A 25,575-nucleotide genomic window follows, 5' to 3' on the forward strand; every position below is an offset into this window, starting at 1 on the left:
CAGAAATATATCTATATGTGGAACAACTCCTACAGAACACCTACTGAACGCTGGCAGAAGACCTCAGACCTCCCAACAGGCAAGAAACTCCCCACGTACCTGGGTAGAGCAAAAGAAAAAAGAAAAAACAGGGACAAAAGAATAGGGACGGGACCCACACCAGTGGGAGGGAGCCGTGAAGGAGGAAAGGTTTCCACACACTAGGAGCCCCTTTGCGGGCGGAGACTGAAGGTGGTGGAAGGGAGAAGCTTCGGAGCTACGGAGGAGAGCGCAGACACAGGGGTGCAGAGGGCAAAGTGGAAAGATTTCCGCACAGAGGATCGGTGCCAACCGGCACCCACCAGCCCGAGAGGCTTGTCTGTTCACCCACTGGGGCGGGTGAGGGCTGGGAGCTGAGGCTCAGGCTTCGGAAGTCAGATCCCAGGGAGAGGACTGGAGTTGGCTGCGTGAACAGAGCCTGAAGGGGGCTAGTGCAACACAGCCAGCTGGGAGGGAGTCCATGAAAATGTCTGGACCTGCCTAAGAGGCAAGAGACCATTGTTTTGGGGTGCACGAGGATAGGAGATACAGAGCACTGACTAAATAAGCTTCAGAGACGGGTGAGAGCCATGGCTATCGGCACGGACCTCAGAGACAGGCATGAAATGTTAATGCTACAGCCACCAGGAAGCCTTTGTGCAAGCACAGGTCACTATCCACACCTCCCCTCCCAGGAGCCTGTGCAGCCCACGACTGCCAGGGTCCCGTGATCCAGGGACAACTTCCCCGGGAGAACACTCGGTGCACCTCAGGTTGTTGCAATATCACGCCAGGTTCTGCTGCCTTAGGCTCGACCCCCATTCCAATTTGATTACCATACTCCTTCCTCTCGCCAACCAGAGTGAGTCAGAGCCCGCTAATCAGCTGCTCCTTTAACCCCCTCCTGTTGGGGCAAAGAACAGATGCCAGAGGGTGACCTACATGCAGAGGCTGGGCCGAAATCAAAGCTGAACCCCAGGAGCTGTGTGAACAAAGAAAAAAAAGGGAAATTTCTCCGTACAGACTCAGGAGCAGCAGATTAAATCCCCACAATCAACTTGATGTACCCTGCATCTGTGGAATACCTGAATAGAAAACAAATCATCCCAAAATTCAGGTGGTAGACTTTGGGAGCAACTGTAGATGTGGGGTTTGCTGCATGTGACTGAATTGTTTCAGATTTTTCTGTTTATATTAGTATAGTTTTAGCACTTGTTATCATTGGTGGATTTGTTTATTGGTATGCTTGCTCTCTTCTTTTGAAATTATTATTTATTTTATTTTAATAATTAAAAATTTTTATTTTAATAATTTTTAATATTTATTGTTAGTTTTTTCTTTCTTTTTTTCCCTCCCTTTTCTTCTGAGACATGTGGCTGACAGGGTCTTTGTGCTCCAGCCTGGTGTCAGGTCTGAGCCTCTGAGATGGGAGAGCTAAGTTCAGGACATTGGACCATCAGAGATCTACTGGCCCCATGAAATATCAATCATCAAGAGCTCTCCCAGAGACCTCCATCTCAATGCTAAGGCCCAGCTCCACCTAACAGCCAGCAAGCTACAATGCTGGACGCCCCATGCCAAACAGCTAGCAAGACACAACTCCACCCATTAGCACAGCAGTTGCATAAAATGATAAGTTCACACACACACCAAAACACACCACAAGACACAGTTCTGCCAACCAGAAAGACAAGATCCAGCCCCACCGACCAGAACACAGGCACCAGTCTCCTCCACTGGGAAGCCTACACAAGCCACTGAACCAATGTCACCCACTGGGGGCAGACACCAAAAACAACAGGAACTATAAACCTGCAGCCTGTGAAAAGAAGACCCAAAGCACAGTAAGTTAAACAAAATGAGAAGACAGAGAAATATGCAGGAGAGGAAGGAGCAAAGTAAAAACCCACCATACCAAACAAATGAAGAGGAAATAGGCAGTGTACCTGAAAAAGAATTAAGAAATGAGAGTAATTATGATCCAAAATCTTGGAAATAGAATGGAAAAAAGACAAGAAACGTTTAATAAGGAACTACAAGAAATAAAGAGCAAACAAACAATGATGAAAAACAAAATGAATGAAATTAAAAATTTTCTAGAGGGGATCAATAGCAGAATAACTGAGGCAGAAGAACAGATAAGTGACCTGGAAAATAAAATAGTGGAAATAACAACTGCAGAGCAGAATAAAGAAAAAAGAATGAAAATCGAGGACAGTCTCAGACTTTTGGGACAACATTAAATGCACCAACATTCAAATTATAGGTGTGTCAGAAGAAGAAGAGAAAAACAAAGGGTCTGAGAAAATATTTGAAGAGATTATAGATGAAGACTTTCCTAACATGGGAAAAGAAATAGTCAATCAAGTTCAAGAAACACAGAGAGTCCCATATAGGATAAATCTAAGGAGAAACACACCAAGACACATATTAATCAAACTATCAAAAACTAAATACAGAGAAAAAATATTAAAAGCAGCAAGGGAAAAGCAACAAATAAGATACAAGGGAGGTCCCATAAGGTTAACAGCTGAACTTTCAGCAGAAATTCTGCAAGCTGGAAGGGAGTGGGAGGACATATTTAAAGTGATGAAAGGGAGAAAGCTACAACCAAGATTACCCAGCAAGGATCTCATTCATACTTGATGGAGAAATTAAAAACTTTACAGACAAGCAAAAGTTAAGAGAATTCAGCACCACCAAACCAGCTTTACAACAAATGCTCAAGGAACTTCTCTAGGCAGGAAATAAAAGAGAAGGAGAAGACCTACAAAAACAAACACAAAACAATTAAGAAAATGGTAATAGAAACATACACATTGACAATTGTCTTAAATGTAAATGAATTAAATGCTCCAACCAAAAGACACAGACTGGCTGAATAGATACAAAAACAAGACCCATATATATGGTGTCTACAAGTGACCCAATTCAGACCTGGGTACACATACAGACTGAAAGTGAGGGTATGAAAAAAGATATTCCATGCAAATGGAAATCAAAAGAAAGCTGGAGGAGCAATTCTCATATGAGACAAAATAGACTTTAAAATAAAGACAATTATAAGAGACAAAGAAAGACACTACATAATGATCAAGGGATCAAACCAAGAAGAAGATACAATAATTGTAAATACTTATGCACCCAATGTAGGAGCACCTCAATGCATAAGGAAAATTCTAACAGCCATAAACGGGAAATCGACAGTAACACAATAATAGTGGGGGACTTTAACACCCCCCTTTCACCAATGGAGAGATCATCCCAAATAAAAATAAATAAGAAAACACAAGCTTTAAATGACACATTAGACAAGATGGACTTAATTGATATTTATAGGCATTCCACCCAAAAACAACAGAATACACTTTCTTCTCCAGTGTTCATGGAACATTCTCCAGGACAGATCATATCTTGATTCACAAATCAATCCTTGGTAAATTTAAGAAAATTAAAATTGTATCAAGTATCTTTTCAAACCACAATGCTATGGGACTATATATCAATTACAGAAAAAAAAACTGTAAAAAAATACAAACACATGGAAGTTAAATATTATGTTACTAAATAACAAAGAGATCACTGCTGAAATCAAAAACTAAAGCAAAAAATACCTAGAGACAAATGACAATGAAAACACGGTGATCCAAAAGCTATCAGATGCAGCAAACTCAGTTCTCAGAGGGAAGTTTATAGCAGTACAATCCTCCCTCAAGAAAGAAGAAAAATCTGAAATAAACAACCTAAACTTACACCTAAAGCAATCAGAGAAAGAAGAACAAAAATTCCCTAAGTTAGCAGAAGGAAAGAAATCATAAAGATCAGATCAGAAATAAATGAAAAAGAAATGAAGGAAACAATAGCAAAGGTCAGTAAAACTAAAAGCTGGTTCTTTGAGAAGGTAAACAAAATTGATAAGCCATTAGCCAGACTCATCAAGAAAAAAAGGGAAAAGACTCAAATCAACAGAATTAGAAATGAAAAAGAGAAGTAAGAACTGACACTGCTGAAATACAAAGAATCATGAGAGATTACTACACGCAACTATATGCCAATACAATGGACAACCACAAAGAAATGGACAAATTCTATGAAAAGCCCAACCTTCCAAGACTGAACCAAGAAGAAATGGAAAATATAAAGTGACCAAGCACAAGCACCGAAATTGAAACTGTGATTAAAAATCTTCCAACAAACAAAAGCCCAAGACCAGATGGCTTCAGAGGCGAATTCTATCAAACATTTAGAGAAGGACTAACACCTATCCTTCTCAAACTCTTCCAAAATATAACAGAGGGAGGAACACTCCCAAACTCATTCTACGAGACCACCATCACCCTGATACCAAAACCAGACAAAGATGTCACAAAAAAAGAAAAATACAGGTCATTATCACTGATGAACATAGATGCAAAAATCCTCAACAAAATACTAGCAAACAGAATCCAACAGCACATTAAAAGGATCATAAACCGTGATCAAGCGGGATTTATCCCAGAAATGTAAGGATTCTTCAATATATGCAAATCAATCAATGTGATACACCATATTAACAAACTGAAGGATAAAAACCATATGATCATCTCAATAGATGCAGAAAAAGCTTTCGACAAAATTCAGCACCCATTTATGTTAAAAACTGCCCAGAATGTAGGCATAGAAGGAAGCAACCTCAACATAATAAAGGCCATATATGACAATCCCACAGACAACATCACTCTCAATGGTGAAAAACTGAAACCATTTTCACTAAGATCAGGAAGAAAATAAGGTTGCCCACTCTCACCACTAGTATTCAAAATAGTTTTCAAAGTTTTAGCCACAGCAATCAAAGAAGAAAAATAAACAAAATGAATTCAAATTGGCAAAGAAGTAAAACTGTCACTCTTTGCAGATGACATGATACTATACATAGAGAATCCTAAAGACACTACCAGAAAACAACTAGGGCTAATCAATGAATTTGGAAAGGTAGAAGGATACAAAATTAATTCACAGAAATCTCTTGCACACCTATACACTAATGATTAAAAATCTGTAAAAGAAATTAAGGAAACACTCCCATTTACCATTCCAACAAAAAGAATAAAATACCTAGGAATAAACCTACCTAAGGAGACAAAAGACCTGATTGCAGAAAACTATAAGACACTGATGAAAGAAATTAAAGACAATACAAACAGTTGGAGAGATATACCATGTCCTTGGATTGGAAAAATCAACATTGTGAAAATGACCCAAAGCAATCTACAGATTCAATGCAATCCCTATCAAATTACCAATGGCATTTTTCACAGAATTAGAACAAAAATTTTCACAATTTGTATGGAAACAGAAAGGACTCCGAATAGCCAATGCAATCTTGAGAAAGAAAGATGGAGCTGGAGGAATTAGGCTCCCTGACTTCAGACTATACTGCAAAGCTACAGTAATCAAGGCAATATGGTACTGGCACAAAAAGAGAAATATAGATCAATAGTACCGGATAGAATGCCCAGAGATATACCCATGCACATATGGGCACCTAATTTACAACAAAGCAGGCAAGAACATACAATGGAGAAAAGACAGACTCTTCAATAAGTGGTGCTGGGAAAACTGGACTGCTACATATAAAAGAAGGAAATTAGAACACTTTCTACCACCATACACAAAAATATACTCAAAATGGATTAAAGACCTAAATGTAAGGCCAGACACTGTAAAACTCTTAGAGGAAAACATAGGCAGAACACTCTATGACATAAATCACAGCAAGATCCTTTTTGACCCATCTCCTAGAGAACAGGAAATAAAAACAAAAATAAACAAATGGGACCTAATGAAACTTAAAAGCTTTTGCACAGTAGAGGAAACCATAAACAAGAAGAAAAGATAACTCTCAGAATGGGAGAAAATCTTTGCAAATTAAGCAACTGACAAAGGATTAATCTCCCAAATATACAAGCAACGCATGCAGCTCAATATAAAAAAAAACAAAACAAAACAAAACAAACAAACAACCTCATCCAAAAATGGGCAGAAGACCTAAACAGACATTTCTGCAAAGAAGATATACAGATTGCCAACAAATGTGTGAAAGGATGCTCAACATCCTTAATCATTAGAGAAATGCAAATCAAAACTACAGTGAGGTATCACCTCACACCAGTCAGAATGGCCATCATTAAAACATCTACAAACCATAAATGCTGGAGAGGGTGTGGAGTAAATGAAACCTTCTTGCACTGTTGGTGGGAATGCATATTGATACAGCCACTATGGAGAACAATATGGAGGTTCCTTAAAAAACTAAAAATAGAACTACCATATGACCCAGCAATCCCACTACTGGGTATATACCATGAGAAAACCATAATTCAAAAAGAGACATGTACCACAATGCTCATTGCAGCAGTATTTTCAATAGCCAGGACATGGCATGCAAGCAGCCTAAGTGTCCATTGACAGATGAATGGATAAAGAAAATGTGGCACATATATACAATGGACTATTACTCAGCCATTTCAAAAAATAAATGAAATTGAACTAGTTGTAGTGAAGTGGATGGCCCTAGAGTCTGTTATACAGAGTGAAGTAAGTCAGAAAGAGAAAAACAAATACCATATGCTCACACATATATGTGGAATCTAAAAGAAAAAAAAATGATTCTGTAGAACTAGGGCCAGGACAGGAATAAAGACACATATGTAGAGAATGGACTTGATACATGGGGAGCGGGAAGCACAAGCTGGGATGAAGTTAGAGAGTAGCATTGACATATATACAGTACCAAATGTAAAATAGATAGCTAGTGGGAAGCAGCTTCATAGCACGGGAAGATCAGTTCTGTGCTTTGTGACCACCTAGAGGGGTGGGATAGGGAGATTGGGAGGGAGACACAAGAGGGAGGAGATATGGGGATATATGTATACATATAGCTGATTCACTTTGTTATACAGCAGAAACTAACACTCCATTGTAAAACAATTATACTGCAATAAAGATGTTAAAAAAATCTGGAAAAAAAGACTACCTCTTTGAAATAAGTAAATACAGTCATGAGACATTATATATGAACCTCATGGTAATCACAAATCAAAAACCTACAAGAGATGCACAAAAACCATAGAGGAAAGAACACAAGCATACCATTAAAGAAAATCATTAACCCACAAAGGAGGAATCTAAAAAGAAGAGAAGAACTACAAAAACAACCAGAAAACAAGTTGTAAAATTGTAATAAGTACATATTTATCAATAATTATTTAAATTTCAACAGACTAATTGCTCTAATCAAAAGACATTGAGTGGCTGATTTGAGAAAAAAAAAGACCATTTATATACTGCTTACAAGAGACTCACATCAGATGTAAAGAAATACACACAATGAAAGTGAGAGGATACAAATGGAAATGTTGAAGAAGGGTAGCAGTACTCACATCAGACAAAATAGACTTTATAAGAAATTCTTTCACAACAGACAAAGAATGACATTATATGAGGATAAAGGGATCAACAAAAGAAGAGGATATTACATTCATTAACATATATGTATGCAATATAGGAACACCTAAATATAAAAAGCAAATATTAACAGACATACAGGGAGAAATTTATAATAGTATAATTACAGTTGGGGACTTTAACACCTCACTAACATCATTGGATGGTCATCCAAACAGAAAATCAAGAAGACAACAGTGGTCTTAAATGACACAATAGACCAGTTGGACTTAATACATTTGTACGAGACTTTACATCCAAAACCAGCAGAATACACATTCTTCACAAGTTCATATGGAACATTCTCCAGCATAGATCACATGCTAGGCCACAAAACAAGTCTCAACAAATTTTAGTGGATAGAAATTATGATATATAGTGTTTTTTTCCCCAAACAAAATGGTATGAAACTAGAAATCAACTACAGAAAGAAGAATAGGAAAATAACACATGGAGACCAAACAACATTGTACTAAAAAAAACAATGGTTTGATGAAGAAATCAAAGGGGAAATCAGAAAATATGCCAAGACAAATGAAATTGGAAACACAACTTTTCAAAATTTATGGCATGTATCAAAAGCAGTACTAGAGGGAAGTTTACAGTGATACAGGTCTTCCTAAAGATATAAAAAAAAAACCCAAATAAACAACCTAACCTGCTACCTAAAAGAATTAGAGAAAGAAGAATAAACAAAGCCCAAAGTCAGCAGAAGGAAGAAAATAATAAAGATCAGAGAGGAAATAAATAAAACACAGACCACAAAAAGAAAAAAATAAACTCAATGAAACAAAGAGCTGGTGTTTTGAAAGGACAAAAAAATTGATAAACCTTTAACTGTCTCACCAAGAAATAATGAGGACTCAAATAGCCAAAATATGAAGTGAAAGAGGAGAAATAACAACCAACACCAGAGAGATTCAAAAAATCATGAGAACAGTATGAACAGCTATATGCCAACAAATTGGACAACATAGAAAAAATGGGCAGGGCCTCCCTGGTGGCGCAGTGGTTGAGAGTCCGCCTGCCGATGCAGGGGATACGGGTTCGTGCCCCGGTCTGGGAGGATCCCATATGCCGCGGAGCGGCTGGGCCCGTGAGCCATGGCCGCTGGGCCTGCGCATCCGGAGCCTGTGCTCCGCAACGGGAGAGGCCACAAGAGTGAGAGGCCCGCATACCGCAAAAAGAAAAAAGAAAAAAAAAAAAAAAAAAGAAAAAATGGGCAAATTTCTGGTGACCAACACCTGCCAAGAATGAAACAAGAATAAGCAGACAATTTGAACAGAACAATTACCAGTGGTGAAATTAAATTTGCAATTAAAAACTTCAAGCAAACACAAGTCCAGAACTAGACAGCTTCATAGGTGAATTCTACTAAACATATAAAGAAGAACTAATAACTATCTTTCTCAAACTATTCCCAAAATTAGAGAACACAACACTCCCAAATTCTTTCTATGAGGTCACGATTACCCTGATACCAAAATGAGACAAAGATACTACAAAAACAGACATTTACAGGGCAACATATTTGATGAATATAGATACAAAAATTCTCAACAAAATATTAGTAAACCAAATTCAACAATATATAAAAAGGATCATACACCATGATCAAGTTGAATTTATTCCAGGGATACAAGGTTGCTTCAACATTCACAAATCAATCAGTGTGTTTCACCACAACAACAAAAGGAAGGATAAAAATCACATGATCATCTCAATAGACACAGAAAAAGCGTTTGACAAAATTCAACACCCATTCATGATAAAAAACTCACCAAAGGGGATATAGAGGGAACATACCTCAGCATAATAAAGGTAATTTATGGCAAACCCACAGCTAACATCATGCTCACTGGTGAAAAGCTGAAAGCCTTTCCCCTAAAATTAGGAACAAGACAAGGATGGCTACTTTCACCACTTCTGTTTAACATAGTACTGGAAGTCCTGATCACAGTATGAGAAAAGAAAAAGAAATAAAGATATCTGAATTGGAAGAGAAGAAGTACAACTGTCACTGTTTGCTGAAGATAGCATAATATACATAGAAAACCCTAAAGTCTCCACCAAAAATCTATTAGAACTAATAAATGAATTCAGTAAAGTTGCAGGATAGAAGAAATCTGTTGCTTTTCTATACACTAATAGTGAACTATTAAAAAGAGAAAGCAATAAAACAATCCCATTTACATTTGCATCAAAAAGAATAAAATACCTAGAAAAAACTTAACCAAGGAGATGAAACACCTATACTCTGAAAACTATAATACATTGAAACAGGAAACTGAAGATGATACAAAGAAATGGAAATATACCTCATGCTCTTGGATTGGAAATATGAATATTGTTAAAATGGCCATACTACCCAAAGAAATCTACAGATCTAATGCAATCCCTATAAAAATGACATTTTTCACAGAACTAGAACAAGTAATCCTAAAATTCATATGGAACCACAAAAGACCCTGAATTGACAAAGCAATATGGAGAAAAAAGAACCAAGCTGGAGGTATCTTTGTCCCTGACATCGGACTATACTACAAAGCTACAGTATTCAAAACAGCATGATACTGACACAAAAACAGACACATAGATCAATGGAACAGAATAGAGAGCCCAGAAATAAACTCATGAACCTCTGGGAGAAAAGACATTCTCTTTAATAAGTGCTGCTTTGAAAATTGGACAGCTAAGTGTAAAAATCTGAAAACAGAACATTTTATCACACCATGTACAAAAATAAACTTAAAATGGGTTAAGGATCTAAATGTAAGGCCTGAAGCAATAGAACTCCTAGAAAAGAACACAGGCATAACACTCTGTGATAACTTGTAGTAATATATATATTTTTTGGATCTGTTTTCTAAGGCAAAAGAAACAAAATAAAATATAAACAAATGTGATCTAATTAAATGTAAACGTTTTTGCACATCAATGGAAACCACTGACAAAACAGAAAGACAACCTATGGAATGGAAGAAAATATTTGCTAATAATATGACTGAGAAGGTGTTACTTTCTAAAATGTATAAATAGCTCATACAACTCTATATTAAAAATCCAAACCACCCACTTAAAAATGGACAGAAGACCTGAATTGACAGTTTTCCAAAGAAGACATACAGATGGCCAACCGGCATATGAAAAAATGTTCAGCATCACTAATCATCAGAGAAATGAAAATCAAAACCACAATAAGATATCACCACACACTTCTCAAAATGTCTATCATCAAAAAGTCTACAAATATCAAATATTGGTGAGGACGTAGAGAAAATGGAACTCTAGTACACTGTTGCTCAGAATGTAAGTTGGTGCAGACACTATGAAAAACAATATGGAAGTTCCTCCAAAATCTAAAAATAGAACTACCACATGATCCAACAATTCCACTCCTGGGTATATATCTGAAGAAAACTAAAAACACTAATTTGAAAAGATACATGCACTCCAATGTTCATAGCAGCACTATTTATAATAGCCAAGATATGAAAGCAACCTAAGTGTCCATTAACAGATGAATGGATAAAGAAGAAGTGATATATATATATATATATATATATATATATATATATATATATATATATACACATACTACTCAGCCATAAAAAAGAATGAAATTCTGCCATTTGCAAAAATGTGGAGGGACCCAGAAGATATTATGCTTAGTGAAATTAGAGAAAGACAAAATCTCTGTGTTTTCTTTTATATGTGGAATATAAAAAATAAATAAAATGAATGCATATAACAAAACAGAAACAGATTCACGGATATAGAGAACAAACTAGTGGTTACCAGTGAGGAGAGGGACGGGGATGGATCACAAGTTTGGGGTATGGGATTAAGAGATACAAACTACTGTGTATAAAATGAATAAGCAACAAGGATATATTGTACAACACATGGGAATATAACCATTATTTTGTAATAAGTTTTAATGGAGTAAAATCTCTTAAAATGTTGAATCACTATGTTGTACTCCAGAAACTAATATAATATTGTAATCAACTACACTTCAATAAAAGAAAGCAAAAAACAAACTCCAAAATATTTTCTGAGAATAAACATATTTCACAGACAGGTTAGAATCAGATGGTGCTACTGAAACCCATGGAGAAACACCACAAGTTTACATAAAGGAAGGATTATGGGTTTTCCAGTGAAAACCCATGTGTGTAGTCAACACACATGATCCAATAACAAAAATCCAAATTTGGAGTAGCCCAAAGAATGTGCAAATTATCAATCACACAAGTGTAATAAAATAACAACAACAACAACAATAACAAAACACTTTCTGTAACTAAAATAAGCCTTTTTCTGAAGTGAGGAAAGTACTTTCAGTTTATTTCATGGGTCACCTATGATGAAGCATTTTCTGCATCCTGTTAATCAGTTACTCAAAGCAGAATAAAAATGTCTTTTATAATTGTCGAAAACTGTTGAGCCTAAGCAGAGTAAAATAAAATGGCTTTGTTTGGGATTATCAGGGTAGTAGATTATCACTAGAGTTAAAGTTAATTGTTTATGATGGACCTTAGTACTGTAACACACTGAAGCGTTCTCCCTTCAATCTTCCAATCTAATGACTGCTAGAAGTATATGTCACTAATAAAATGAAACATAAATGAAAATAATTCTTAGGTAAAAAAGATACCTTAGAAATATTCAAACATTTATTCTTATACAAAACTAACCAATAAGTATTTGTTGAATTCATACTATGTGCAGGTGTATCAGTCATTAGTGCAGTTAATGAATAAGAAAGGTAAAGTCTCTCTCTTGTGGTATTTACTCTAGTGGGGGAGACAGAGAGTAAGCAAGAAAAATAAATAAAAAGAAACAATGCATGCTGTGAAGAATGTAAAATAATGTTATATAAAGAGAACAACAGATAACAAGTTGGACTGAAAGACCACCTCAAGGAGGGATGTACAAGGAGGTATGCAGAAGAACAGTTTGTAGAATAAAATAAATTGAAAACCACTTCAATGCCACCAATATTGGGAATACTAGATAAATTATGATATATCTATACAAAGCAGAAGGTACAAGGGATAAAACATATGTAGTGAAATTTTAAAACTTCCACAATAATCATTGAATTAAAAATTTAAGATGACAAGTGTTACATACAGTATGACAATATTTATGTTAGATTAGTGTTAATTTCTATGGCTACACATGTGTGTCAATGCATAAGTAGATGCCTGAAATTATACATAACAAAATATAAGTAGGAATGACCTTGGAGAGGTGGTGGATGTGGAGACCCAAGGTATTAATGATTAATGGGGTCTTGTGCCTTAGCAGTTATGCTTTATAGTTTTACAAGTAAAATATACTCATGCATTATTTTTGTAGTTAAAATTTAATTTTAAATATTTAAAAGTAAGGCAACTTGATATTGCCAGAGGGGAGGGGAGATGGGGGTGGGTGAAATGGGTAAAGGGGGAGGGTCAAACCCTCCAGTTATAAAATGAATCAAACCTGGTGATGTAATGTACAGTACACAGGGGATGACTATAGTTAATAATATCAGATGGCAAACTCAAAAATTGCTGAGAGTAAATCTTAAAAGTTCTTAAAGAAAAAGAATTTGTAACTATGTATGGTGACAGATGGTAACTAGACTTACTGTGGTGATCATTTAGCAGTGTATACAAATATTGAATCATATTTCACACCTGAAACTAATATAATATTATATGTCAAATATACCTCAATAAAAAATTAAGGCAATTTGATTATGTAAACCAAAATTACAAGACAACTTCTAATTTCAACTTTGTTACTGCAATCCTGAAAACACCATTTAGATCAACGCTTTTCTGTGTAAAAAGGAATAGTTGTATCTCTTCATTAACTATTCTTAGAGGTCTTATACTCAAAGTTAACATCATTGCATCGATAAAACTATTGTGTATGTGAACATGAGAGAGTGGCATAGACATATATACACCACCAAACGTAAAATAGATAGCTAGTGGGAAGCAGCCACATAGCACAAGGAGATCAGCTCGGTGGTTTGTGACCACCTAGAGGGGTGGGATAGGGAGGGTGGGAGTGAGGGAGACGCAAGAGGGAAGATATATGGGAACATATGTATATGTATAACTGAATCACTTTGTTATAAAGCAGAAACTAACACATCATTGTAAAGCAATTATACTCCAATAAAGATGTTAAAAAAAAAAAAAACAGAAGGACAGATGTGAAGAAAGAAAATAAAATTGTCTTAACCTTCACTGTTTAAAACTCACCCAGAAAAACAATTTAATGATGAAAGAGCCTGGTATAACGTGTGATGGGATGGACATTCTGTCATAGTGGAAAGCTTTTTGATCACTTTTCAGATACATCAAGGAAACATGAACTGCACTGATCTCTGGAGATAATCTGATCTGAAAGGCAGCTAAGCACACCTCCTCTCTCTCCCTGAGTTGTTTTCTTCAAGGACAACTGAAATTTGTATAGCTAAGACATGTTCTTTGTGATGGATAAGAGTTAGCAGATGTTAGAGAAAACAGAGTGTGCTTGATTCCTAAACTTAACACTGACCTCAAGCCCCAACAGTTTTATAAATTAAACTTAAAACCTTAGAAAAACTGTGAAAGCAAACCCAGAGAGGCACAAAATAAGGGAATATTGTTTCTTCTGTAATATCCCTGTAAGTCCCGAAGGTCTTTTGGAATAGCCAACACGTTCCCCTTTTTGGATCAACATAGAAGCACATTCTACCCACTGAAAAGGTAATAAAACTAAATAAAAGTTGGTTATTATTCATGGAGATATACAAGTATCTGTAATCAGGTGCTTAAGATGTCATGTTTTTCTTGAGTAGAAAACGCTTAATTAGATTTTTGTAGGCTTTTATTTTTCCCTTGTCTGTACAACATACTAAACAGTGCCTTAGAATATACTACCAGCATCTTCTCTGGCTATTGGTATAGAGGAAATCTTGCAAAAATTCTATGACCACGGATTTCTCTATGTGGTTTTAAAAAGAAAAAAATAATAATAATGACATCAGTGAGAAACATCCAGCTCATGTTATCACCAGAACAAGTTGGGATTCTCCATATGCACTAAGGTTCCTAGGAAAAGAGGATCCCTAGAATATCAAAGTCTATAGCAAAAAATCATGCTTAATATCATTGATTTTTCACCCACATAAATACTAGTTTAAATTACCTCAGTATCCTAAGAATTAGCACATTTCCAGTAGGTTTGCTCTTTACCTAGAAAGTCTAAGAATGTCCCTCTTCTAGACTCTCTGTAACTACTGATGAGAGACAAGTAACATCATAAAACCTTAGATGTAGATCCGATTTAAGGTGAAGAACGTGGGGGGAAATCTTAGAATACATAGAACCCAACAATGTGGTGTGTTAACTGACAGCATATACATGGTGGTATTAGCTTTTGAGATTGATTGACATTTATCCCCCTTCCAAGCAAAACAAAACAAACCAAGATTGTATAACCTGGCTATTAAACTGAAATAAACCCACAGAAGTACTTAAAGTTTGGGAGTCTAATTAAGCCTTAATCATGAATTTTTCTGCTCTTTGAGACCTTAGAATCTCATAGCATTACCAACGAGATTAAGATGATTTTGACCAGATATACTGCAATTACTTGTTACAAACAAAGTAATACATGGAAGAATTATTCATCCTTACTATATGAATAAGAAAATTAAATGTCACTCAATGTTTTTATAACAAAATAATTTGGAAGGGCCATATAAATATTGCATTACTCTAATAATAGATTCAAGGTCATGCAAGTAATGTATTGGCTAAATGACCATAGAGATTGCTATTTTATTCTGTGATTCTAAGCTGAATTACTAGGGTAAAATGTTGAAATAGCATCTGAGCTCCTATAATTTTAAAATATTAGAGCCTTTAAAAGTCCTCATGGAATTCGCATTGCAATGTGCCTTACACATCAGGTAATGCAATCCTACCTTGGGATGTAACTTGATGGCATCATCAAACACAAACACATTCTTCATGCTGTCCTACAGATTCAAAAAGGAGACTGCTTTCTCTCCTAGTGTAACTCACATCCCACTAACTTATATTCCTGTTGACTAGAAAGCAGCTGAAATAACTTAATGTGCTTTGAATGTTTAGTCCAAAGTCATGTAAGAAAACATCTGTCACTTACGTTTTTGAGTCATCCCATAACACACAATAAGGATTCAAAGTACCCTAAAAATAAACAGAGAAAGAATAAATGTATCTTGAGTACATACATAAAAAACTGAAGGATTATGTGAAATGCAAAAAGAATGGCACATTTTTTATCCTGCAGTAAGATTCTTTAAGGATTCCACCTCTATTTTTTTTTGCATTAGAAATTTGCATGTTCTTTCTCACAGGTTTAATGTCTCATTTTATGAAATTTTATTCATGAAAACTTTACATTTATTCCAAATATCATAACCCATAGTTTGTTTTTTTTAAATTATAAGTGAAGGCCTCATAAATGACAAGGTCCATACTTTGATGATTTCTATTTCTTTTTTTCCCCTAAAATAGTAATTGCTGGATTCTTTCTTTTAATAAACCAAAGTATTTTCAATATCTAATATTTATAATATTTATAATAATTCAATCACAGTGAAACTTTCTGCATTAGGCACACCAGCCACTTCCTCTTCAGCCTCCAGTGGTGCAGCTTCCAAAAAGCAAGACATGGCTACATTAATTGTCCATTTCCAGAGAGTCTGTAGACTTGCAGTATTTTCATAATCAACAGATCATATTCCTATAAAATCACATCTAATAAAACTATGGGGAAAACATGCTAAATGTTTATTCAGTTTAATCATTAGGTAATGAGTAGCCACAATGACCTTCAGCATGACACAATGAGTTTTCCACATTGGATTATCCACCAAGTACCTTCTGTTTTGAAGAGACTAATTGTTGGAATGCTTTTCTTTCTATCTTTCTGTCACATTCATTGGGCCTTATTTTTCCCGTTGAAACTAACCTAGTAATTCTTCTTCTCTGATATTGTGAGCTACCCACAGATCCTCTTCTCTTTTCTATTAAACACACTCTGTAGCTTTCAAGTTCTCTCATCCTCCACGACCTTCATCTCCTGGAGCACACACTTTAAAGTGTGTTTAGGGAACCCATCCACATGTGTCCTACCTGCACAGGACAAAGCAGTACTATTGTCTCTGCAATGTAGGTACCATATGCCTAATAATGCATTCCAACAGTGTATGGGATATTTTGGTAATCTTCCCCTGAACTTGACAGGTATTATTACCCACTGAAGTCTCTCAGGAGCTTTTTGAATTCTGATTTTGATATCACGTATATTCACTCTTTAACTTTGTGTCACTGCACGATTAAGAAACAAACATGATATCTATGGGTTCATCCAACAAGTCAGTGATAAAAGTGATGAATAGGCCAAGGCAGGTGAAATTTACAGTCCTGAAACAGCCTACTGGCTCCTTCCCGCAGGGGGTCATGCTCCCTCAGAGAACCTGCCCTCGGTCTTGTTTCCAAATAGATAATCACTGGTTTGTATCTGGCAAAGCAATATCTTTAAAAGTCTAGGCAAGTTCTTTGTGAAACACTGCCTTTCTAGTGCTGTTCACTGAGTCCATTCTAGAATTCCACTAGGGAAAAGAAACTTAGCTCATTATTCTAAAAATGGTGAAATTTACCACAACTTTCATTGTTCATTTTAATTGGGACATTTACTAACTCCCATATTTTAGCACCATTACCATTCTACAAAATCTCTCAAAGACCACATCTCTAAGGCATTCTTCTTATGAGATGCTCATACCTATAAACTATGCTCTTAGAACATAAAAAAAATTCCCTTCCCTGAAATGGCTTATAGCCTTACAAAGATTGAAGAGGAACACACATGGAATGTTCATATAACAAAAAAAGAGACATGCTCATATAAATGTCGCTAGTTGATAATTTACTTTTTAAAGGACAAATGATGGACAGAGCATCATGGCCTGTGTCAGAGAGAGTTCCATGGAAGAAATGGGTCCATTTCTAGTTCTCACAGAAGGCATAGATATGGATGTTCAAGAGATGGGGAGGGGGATAGTGTTTCAAATTTGTTTCTTTCTCTGTCCTATAAGACGCTGTCTGGTTTTACCTGAAATCCTCATACAGCTTGTGACTTCCTAAGAAATCCTCAGCAGAGCTACAATGTCGTATAATAAAGTTATGCTATATTTATCTAGGGTTCTGTTCAAAAGAGCTCAGAGCACTTTATAGAAAGCAAATTTGATGGTCATGGGAGTATACATGTCTTGGATATAGACTGTATGCATAGGTGAGAACCTTGAGATTACAGGTACTCTACATCGAGTTCACTTTTTCAGTAATGTATGAGTGAGATTAAGTTCAATCTCTATATAAACCAAAGCAGGATACTGATTATAGGATTACTATTTCATAATTAGAGCTCATAACAGGTTATGATAAAAGGTAATAATATTAGAAAAGAAATAGAATATGAACTTAATTGTTTAGATATCACCTTCCATTTTACCCCTCTAAAGACACTAATTTCCACCTTAGAACGAAAGTATGAAGGTGAGAAATGCCTCTTTTACTCTTATCTATGCCTCTGTCAACCCTCAGTTTCACCCACTACCTTCCTCACCCCTTACCCCTTAGATCTCATGATTTTCTCTCTTTCTGTCCTTGTGAAAATTTAGAAACAATCCACATGAGAATTATAGGTTCCAAAACACACCACTCAATCTTGCATTTCACTGTACATTCCGGACCTACACAAAAGACAGACACCCTTCTGTGAAAATTCATTCCAGAACAGTCACCCATACGTGGGTCTATGAGCTGAGGCCAGTTATGGAAACATCTGAAGTTTAGAAAAATAAGCAGAACAAATAAACTAGAGGAATCTTAGTACCTGGATAGACCAGTCACTTAGAGAATAAGAATGAGAGATGGTAAAGAAAACAAAACCCAATGATGAATGAATTCTATACATGAAAAAAAAAAACCTGGCTAAAAGAAACCACTTGTAAAATATTTGTTATAATTTTCAGATACTTTTCTCAAAGGTACTCTGCTGCAAGATCTGTTATGAGGAATTTACAGAAAATCAATAACAGGAAATGGCAAGCCCAAGAGAGAGCGGGAACAAAACGTAATGACAGAACCGAGAGGCAAATAGGTAGGCTGTGAACCAACTCACAGAAGTGGATTTAAGAAAAGCATGAAACTAAGAAACCAAAAGCTGTCAAGTAAATGAGCCAAACTGGCTAGAGAAGATTAATTTATAGAGCTGTCAATACAATTGACACTTAAAATATTAAAACTGTAGTTTTTTAAGGAACCTCCATACTGTTCTCCATAGTGGCTGTACCAATTCACATTCCCATCAGCAGTGCAAGAGGGTTCCCTTTTCTCCACACCCTCTCCAGCAGTTATTTTTTTCTAGTTTTTTTGATGATGGCCATTCTGACGGTGTGAGATGATATCTCATTGTAGTTTTGATTTGCATTTCTCTAATGATTAATGATGTTGAGCATTCTTTCGTGTGTTTGTTGGCAGTCTGTATATCTTCTTTGGAGACATGTCTATTTAGGTTTTATGCCCATTTTTGGATTGGGTTGTTTTGTTTTTTTTGTTATTGAGCTGCATGAACTGCTTGTATATTTTGGAGATTAACCCTTTGTCAGTTGCCATATGACCGAGCAATCCTCCTACTGAGCATATACCCTGAGAAAACCATAATTCAGAAAGAGTCATGTACCAAAATGTTCATTGCAGCTCTATTTACAATAGCCAGGAGATGGACACAACCTAAGTGTCCATCATCGCATGAATGGATAAAGAAGATGTGGCACATATATACAATGGAATATTACTCAGCCATAAAAAGAAACGAAATTGAGCTATTTGTAATGAGGTGGCTGGACCTAGAGTCTGTCATATAGAGTGAAGTAAGTCAGAAAAAGAAAGACAAATACCATATGCTAACACATATATATGGAAGTTAAGAAAAAAAAATGTCATGAAGAACCTGGGGTAAGACAGGAATAAAGACACAAACCTACTAGAGAATGGACTTGAGGATATGGGGAGGGGGAAGGGTAAGCTGGGACAAAGTGAGAGAGTGGCATGGACATATATACACTACCGAACGTAAAATAGATAGCTAGTGGGAAGCAGCCACATAGCACAGGGAGATCAGCTCGGTGGTTTGTGACCACTTAGAGGGGTGGGATATGGAGGGTTGGAGGGAGGGAGACGCGAGAGGGAAGAGATATGGGAAGATATGTATATGTATAACTGATTCACTTTGTTATAAAGCAGAAACTAGCACACCATTGTAAAGCAATTATACTCCAATAAAGATGTAAAAAAAATATATTAAAACTGAATGTATTTGAAAACTTTTGGAAAGAATACGCTGTTCTTGAAAAACATATTTTTGGATAAAAAACTGTCTCTTGACTCCACTGAAAACAGTGTAGTTGAACTTGAGTTAAACATTTGTACTCACTCACTTTTAAGCATTTAAAAATGTACCATGACCCTAATTTCCTAATTACCATAGATGTTATACACAGCACTTTTCGTGCCCTTAACAGTCTTTGATATTTTCTTTTACTTCTCTCCTCTGTCTCAACATCAAGCAAACCATTACTGATCATCCCTGGCTGGTGATGGGGTTACATTCTGATAAACCCGCTGCAAGTTGAAAATATCATACGTTTACAAGGCACTTCATACACCTAACCTACAGAACATAATTGCTTAGCCTAGCCTACCTTAAATGTGCTCGGAACACTTACATCAGCCTACATCTGGGCAAAGTCATCTAACAGAAGACCTTTTTTATAAAAAGTGTTGAATATATCATGTAATTTATTGAATACTGTACTGGAAGTGAAAAACAGAATGGTTGTATGGGTACAGAATAGTCATAAGTATATCAATTAGGCACTCTTGTGATTATGTGGCTGACTGGGAGCTGTGGACCACTGCCCAGCATCATATGGGAGTACCCTACTGCATATCTCTAGCCCAGAAAAAGATCAAAATTCAAAATAAGTATGGTTTCCACTGAATGCGTATCACATTCCCACCATCATAAAGTAAAAAATTGTAAATTTATGACTGTCTATGCATCTATTTAACAATACAGTACATCACTGGCTTTGTCCATGTATTTTTATAGATGGTTCTCTCTTTTCCTCTGATCTTCATAACTTTTCTATTTTCTTGTTTGTAGAATAGGGAATTTAGACATCTTTTCTAGCCCTAGCCCTTAATGATTCTAGAGTGACATTTAGAAATGAATTCCTTTTCTTTTACAAAACTCTCTTCCAAGTCTTTTTTTTTTCCCCTATGGAATATTTTCAAAACATCTCACTATGGTATAAAAAGAAGAAGTCAGAAGAGTGAGCCAGGAAGATGATCAAAACAAGCTCATCCATTCATGCAAAAGTCACTTAGCAAACACCTGTAACATTCCAGACACCTTGGAGGCACTGGGGCTACAGCACTGAACAAAACAAAATCCTTGCCTCATACACTTAGCTATAGTGAAGAGGGCAGGGAGAGAGACAAAAAACATAAAGAATTAAATATATAATATGCTAGGTGGTAATATGTGTTATGATGAAAAGTAAAATACATGAGTAGGAAAGACTGTGAAGTTGAATGGATTGCTATTTTGTATATTGAGAAGGCTTCACCAATAAGATGATATCTGAACAAATGCCTCAAGGAAGTCATTTACAGAAAAGATAAAAGTCACAATAAACATGAATGCTGAACCAAGTTACTTTAATTTTTCCTTGGTACTTTTAAGTTCTGAATAAATTCAATTCACATGCTATCTTAATTACACTCTTGCTGTCTTCATGTTTTTAAGACGTTTTCTCTGAACCTACTCTAGAATCACCTGGGATGCTGATGAAAAATGTAGGTTCCTTGGCTCCAGGAATTTTGAGATTGAGGCTTAACTTAGGAACATAGATTCTAACGACTCCCTCCACTCCTTATAATTTTTAATCTATATCACATTTTTAGAAGCATGGACACACAACAGAAATAAGATGGTTACTTCACTCTGCTTTTCTTTACATTTTCGAATGCTTGGTCCTCATATGCCAGAGTAAATTCCTAATCTGGAAACCTCTTAACTTTCTTGTACCTTTCATACTCCTCTTGAGACAAAAAATATCCTTTTGTCTGTAGAGGTAAAGCAAGCTCATAGACAAAGCTTCTAAGGACTTGGAGAAGGCCAGTGACCTCCTTGTCACTCTTTCAACATTTCCAGTGCTCTGAGCAAGATGTTCCAGGGCGAGTCCTTGTGTCACATCTTCCAGTTAATTGCACATTGAGTTCTTGTACGTGGACAGGAGAAAGACTCTTCAACTGAGACTCCATAGCCTCTCTTCATTTCCAAAACTTTAGATATTAAGGCATTACATTAATAATATCTGGATTTTGCTAAGCTTACCCTTTTTCTATCCTCACTGTTAATTGTATTTATTATATAACTGCACAAAAAGATTTTGGGAATTCCTAAGAACATTTCCAAAATACCTGGCCTGACCCACAAAAGACTAATTTATTTCCTGCCTATAATTCTAATACTACTTGAGAAAAGCCACATTTTAAAAAGCTCAGGAATGCATTCTAAGGGAAGTAAGTTTCTCGCAGATGTAAATTTTTCCACAGACAAGTCACGAAAGCTGATCAGTGTGAAAGGGAGCCCTTTCTGGATTATGTCTTCTAACATATAAACATCTTCATAATCCCTGAAAATGTAATACACCACCCAAGGTGATAATGCAGTTGAAAAGGTATCATATCACATGCAGCTCTACAACAGGAAGACAGTCTGTTGAATGTTCTCCATACCTCTTCTCAAGGTTTTGAGAGTATTTTAGCATTTCTAAGTGATACTTAAAAATAGTTAAATCTGGGTCTAACTCTCATTTTTTGACAGGGTAGCTGACATATACCTGAAGTCCAAAGAGCCTCATTGAGAATGCAATACTGTGTTCTTACTTAAAAGGAGATGGAGATATGGCATTTTTCAATTTACTTACATGAGTTCTACAGAAAGCACCTCATTGAGAACCAGTTAAATCAAGAAGATGGAAAAGGAATAGTTGTCTTTAGCTAAAGCAGAAGAGCATAGAGGCCACTGAGGTGAGGAAGGCAGAGTATGGTTCTATCAAGACAAGTCACGTGTTCCAGGACTTGGCAGCCATTCAGTTAGAACACAAGGGGAGGGTACGTGTGTAATCCAGCTTCTGCTATATGGTTACTTAGGAGCCCACCTTAACCAGATGACTCTATTTTTGTGGCTGTGATAACAGCTTGCTTCTCTAATTTCTTAGATATATCACTAGTCATGGAATGTACATTATTTCCGGACAAATACTTTCTATTTGACATGTGGGAAGTAGTAAAAGTAGAACCACTACCAGAAATTATTTATATGTGCATCCTTCAAAGAAAATCATTGTCTCCACATATATGTCTTAGAGGGTCTTCCCCATATGTGACTGCATCACTTCCAACAATGGCTGCACAAGTCTGGGTGCACCTCTCAAAAAACAAATGGTTTATCTGTGAGTAAAACTCTCCAAGTTTGAAGTGGCACATAACTTTAATAAACAAACACTCAATTAACTAGATTCCATATAGATATAGCATACAGCTTGTCTTTTCCTTTTATATCCAAGAGGTTGTAACAATGTGTCCTAGTAGTGCTTTTATGGGGTTGTAGCAGAGATAAGGGCTGGCCAGGCTGTTTTGCACAGTTTCAATCTATTGGCTTCCAGCAGAGAAGTTTTGCTAAATTGCTTCAAGAGTACAACACCTCTGCAAATGTCACAGTTGCTCCTGGCATCCTCCAGTTTTCCCTAATATCCCACCACCACTTTACAATGGCCATTCTCATTGTCTGGTGATTCCTTTAATCAGATTCCTAAAGAGTTGGCATGATAATCAGCATGGCAAAATGTAATCTCTAGTTGCTAACTGACTTTCACTGAGTAATATATTATCATTATTGTAGTTTATCTGATTCAAAATGGCACTGTTACTGTATGCATATATATTATTTTCATAATCAAAAAATTAATTTTGCAATGCTCCAATGCAGGCTTATTAGTTTTCTATTGCTGCTGTATCAAATTACCACATACTTAGCAGTGTAGAACAACACAGATTTATTATATCATGGTTTCTGTGTGTCAGGAGTCTGGTGAGCTTAGCTGGGTTTCTGCTCAAGAAATTCACAAGGCTGGTATCAGAATGTTAGCAGGAATGCAGTCCTTTCTGGATATGGGGATGAAACAACATCTAGGCTCGTTTGGGTCTCAGGAGTATTCAGTTCCTTGTAGTTGTAGGACTGAGGTCCACACTTCCTTCCTGGTTGATAACCAGGAGGTGTTTTCAGCTTTTAGAGGCTGCCCATATTCCTTGGCTTGTGGCCCTCATCCTTCATCTTCAGAGTCAGCAATAACAGGGTGAGTCCTTCTTACCTTGCATCTCTCTGACTATAGCTGGGAAAGGCATTCCAATTTTAATGGCTCATGTGATTAAACTGGATCTACTCACATAATCCAGGATAAATGCCCCATCTCAATGCTCTTACCCTTAATCCCATCTGCAAAGTCCCTTCTGACATGTAATATAATATATTCAAAAGTTATGGGGGTTAGGATATGGGCATCTTTGGGGGGTCACATTCTCTTTACCATACAGGGGGTGACGACTTATGCAGTCCAGGGGCCAAATCTGGCTTGCTACCTACTTTGTAAATGATATTTTGTTGTAACAGAGCCACATCCATTTTTATATATTGTCTCTGGTTGCTGTCACACTACAATAGCATAGCTGAGTAGATGTGACAAAGACCATTATAGCTCATATATCTAACCTGACTCAACAGAAAACGTTTGCTGACCCCTGCTCCAACAATAGCATAATTAGTCTAAAATCTTTTTGAAGAATATCAGTGTTGTATTATGAATAAAAATAAACTGAATGTGAAATGTAAGTGGGAAGAATGCTTACTCAAGTTTAGGAATTTAGGATAAAACAAAAAAAAAAAAACACAACAACTGTAGCTAGAGAATAATTTCTATCTCAATTTCAGCCGTTGGCAGCACCATCAATCTACTTGTCTAGTTAGCATTTCAAGACTCTCCCATGAAAACTACCAAGGGGTTTAAGCAGGCAAAACATCAGAAATCTTTTCTAAATGGACGCAAGCTAGGGTAGAAAAGTAATTTTAAAAGTAAAGGGATATGGGCTTCCCTGGTGGCGCAGTGGTTGAGAGTCCGCCTGCAGATGCAGGGAACACTGGTTCGTGCCCCGGTCCAGGAAGATCCCACATGCCTCAGAGCGGCTGGGCCCGTGAGCCATGGCCGCTGAACCTGCGCGTCTGGAGCCTGCGCGTCTGGAGCCTGTGCTCCGCAACGGGAGAAGCCACAACAGTGAGAGGCCCACGTACAGCACACACACACACACACACAAAAGGTAAAGAGATTAACCCCCCCCCTTTTAGAAATTATAGATGCATAGAATGAACTTCTTTAAGCTTTTCCAAGTGATTTTTAATTCGCTGGGTTTGCTATTCATGGAAATACTCACTGATGAATGTTGGAATTTCTTTTCATTTTTCTCATGCTAATGGTAAAAAGCATATTCATCACAGTTTTCCATTGTGTTTTCCACTATGATTTACAAAGGCCATGGCTTATGATTAATTTTAGTTTATACACATAAAACAAACTCCTTAATTTGTTAGCTAGATCCTGTTACTATGCCAACAAATACAGCAAAGAAAATAAAACCGCAAGCCCCAATTCCCATGAGATCGTTTGTGAATATGACCCATCTGAGAACTACAAAAAAAACCCAGCGGATTTTCCTCAGTCCTGAAAGATAGCAGGTTGGCCCTACCTAGACCATGAGAGTTGCTGCTTAGAGGAAGAAATAAAAAGAAAGGCGAAAATAGACTGCAGAGGCTGCAGGCCAGGGTAGTTCAATGTGTCCT

The 25,575-nt window shown here is 36.5% G+C and overlaps 1 protein-coding gene across 1 annotated transcript in view; it reads right to left on the reverse strand.

Moving 5' to 3' along the window:
- The window catches only part of ADGRB3 (adhesion G protein-coupled receptor B3), a gene marked incomplete at both ends in the record, with an annotated part of 792,585 nt that overhangs the window by 308,810 nt on the left and 458,200 nt on the right, over window positions 1-25,575 (reverse strand). Inside the window, one exon of the mRNA XM_081251355.1 lies at window positions 15,685-15,728. Within this exon, the coding sequence (XP_081107481.1) occupies window positions 15,685-15,728 (44 nt within the window). The remainder of the gene's footprint in view (window positions 1-15,684; window positions 15,729-25,575) is intronic.

This window comes from Mesoplodon bidens (assembly GCF_964165515.1).
Source record: "Mesoplodon bidens genome assembly, chromosome: 12".
In the NCBI taxonomy this organism is placed as follows: Eukaryota; Metazoa; Chordata; class Mammalia; order Artiodactyla; family Ziphiidae; genus Mesoplodon; species Mesoplodon bidens.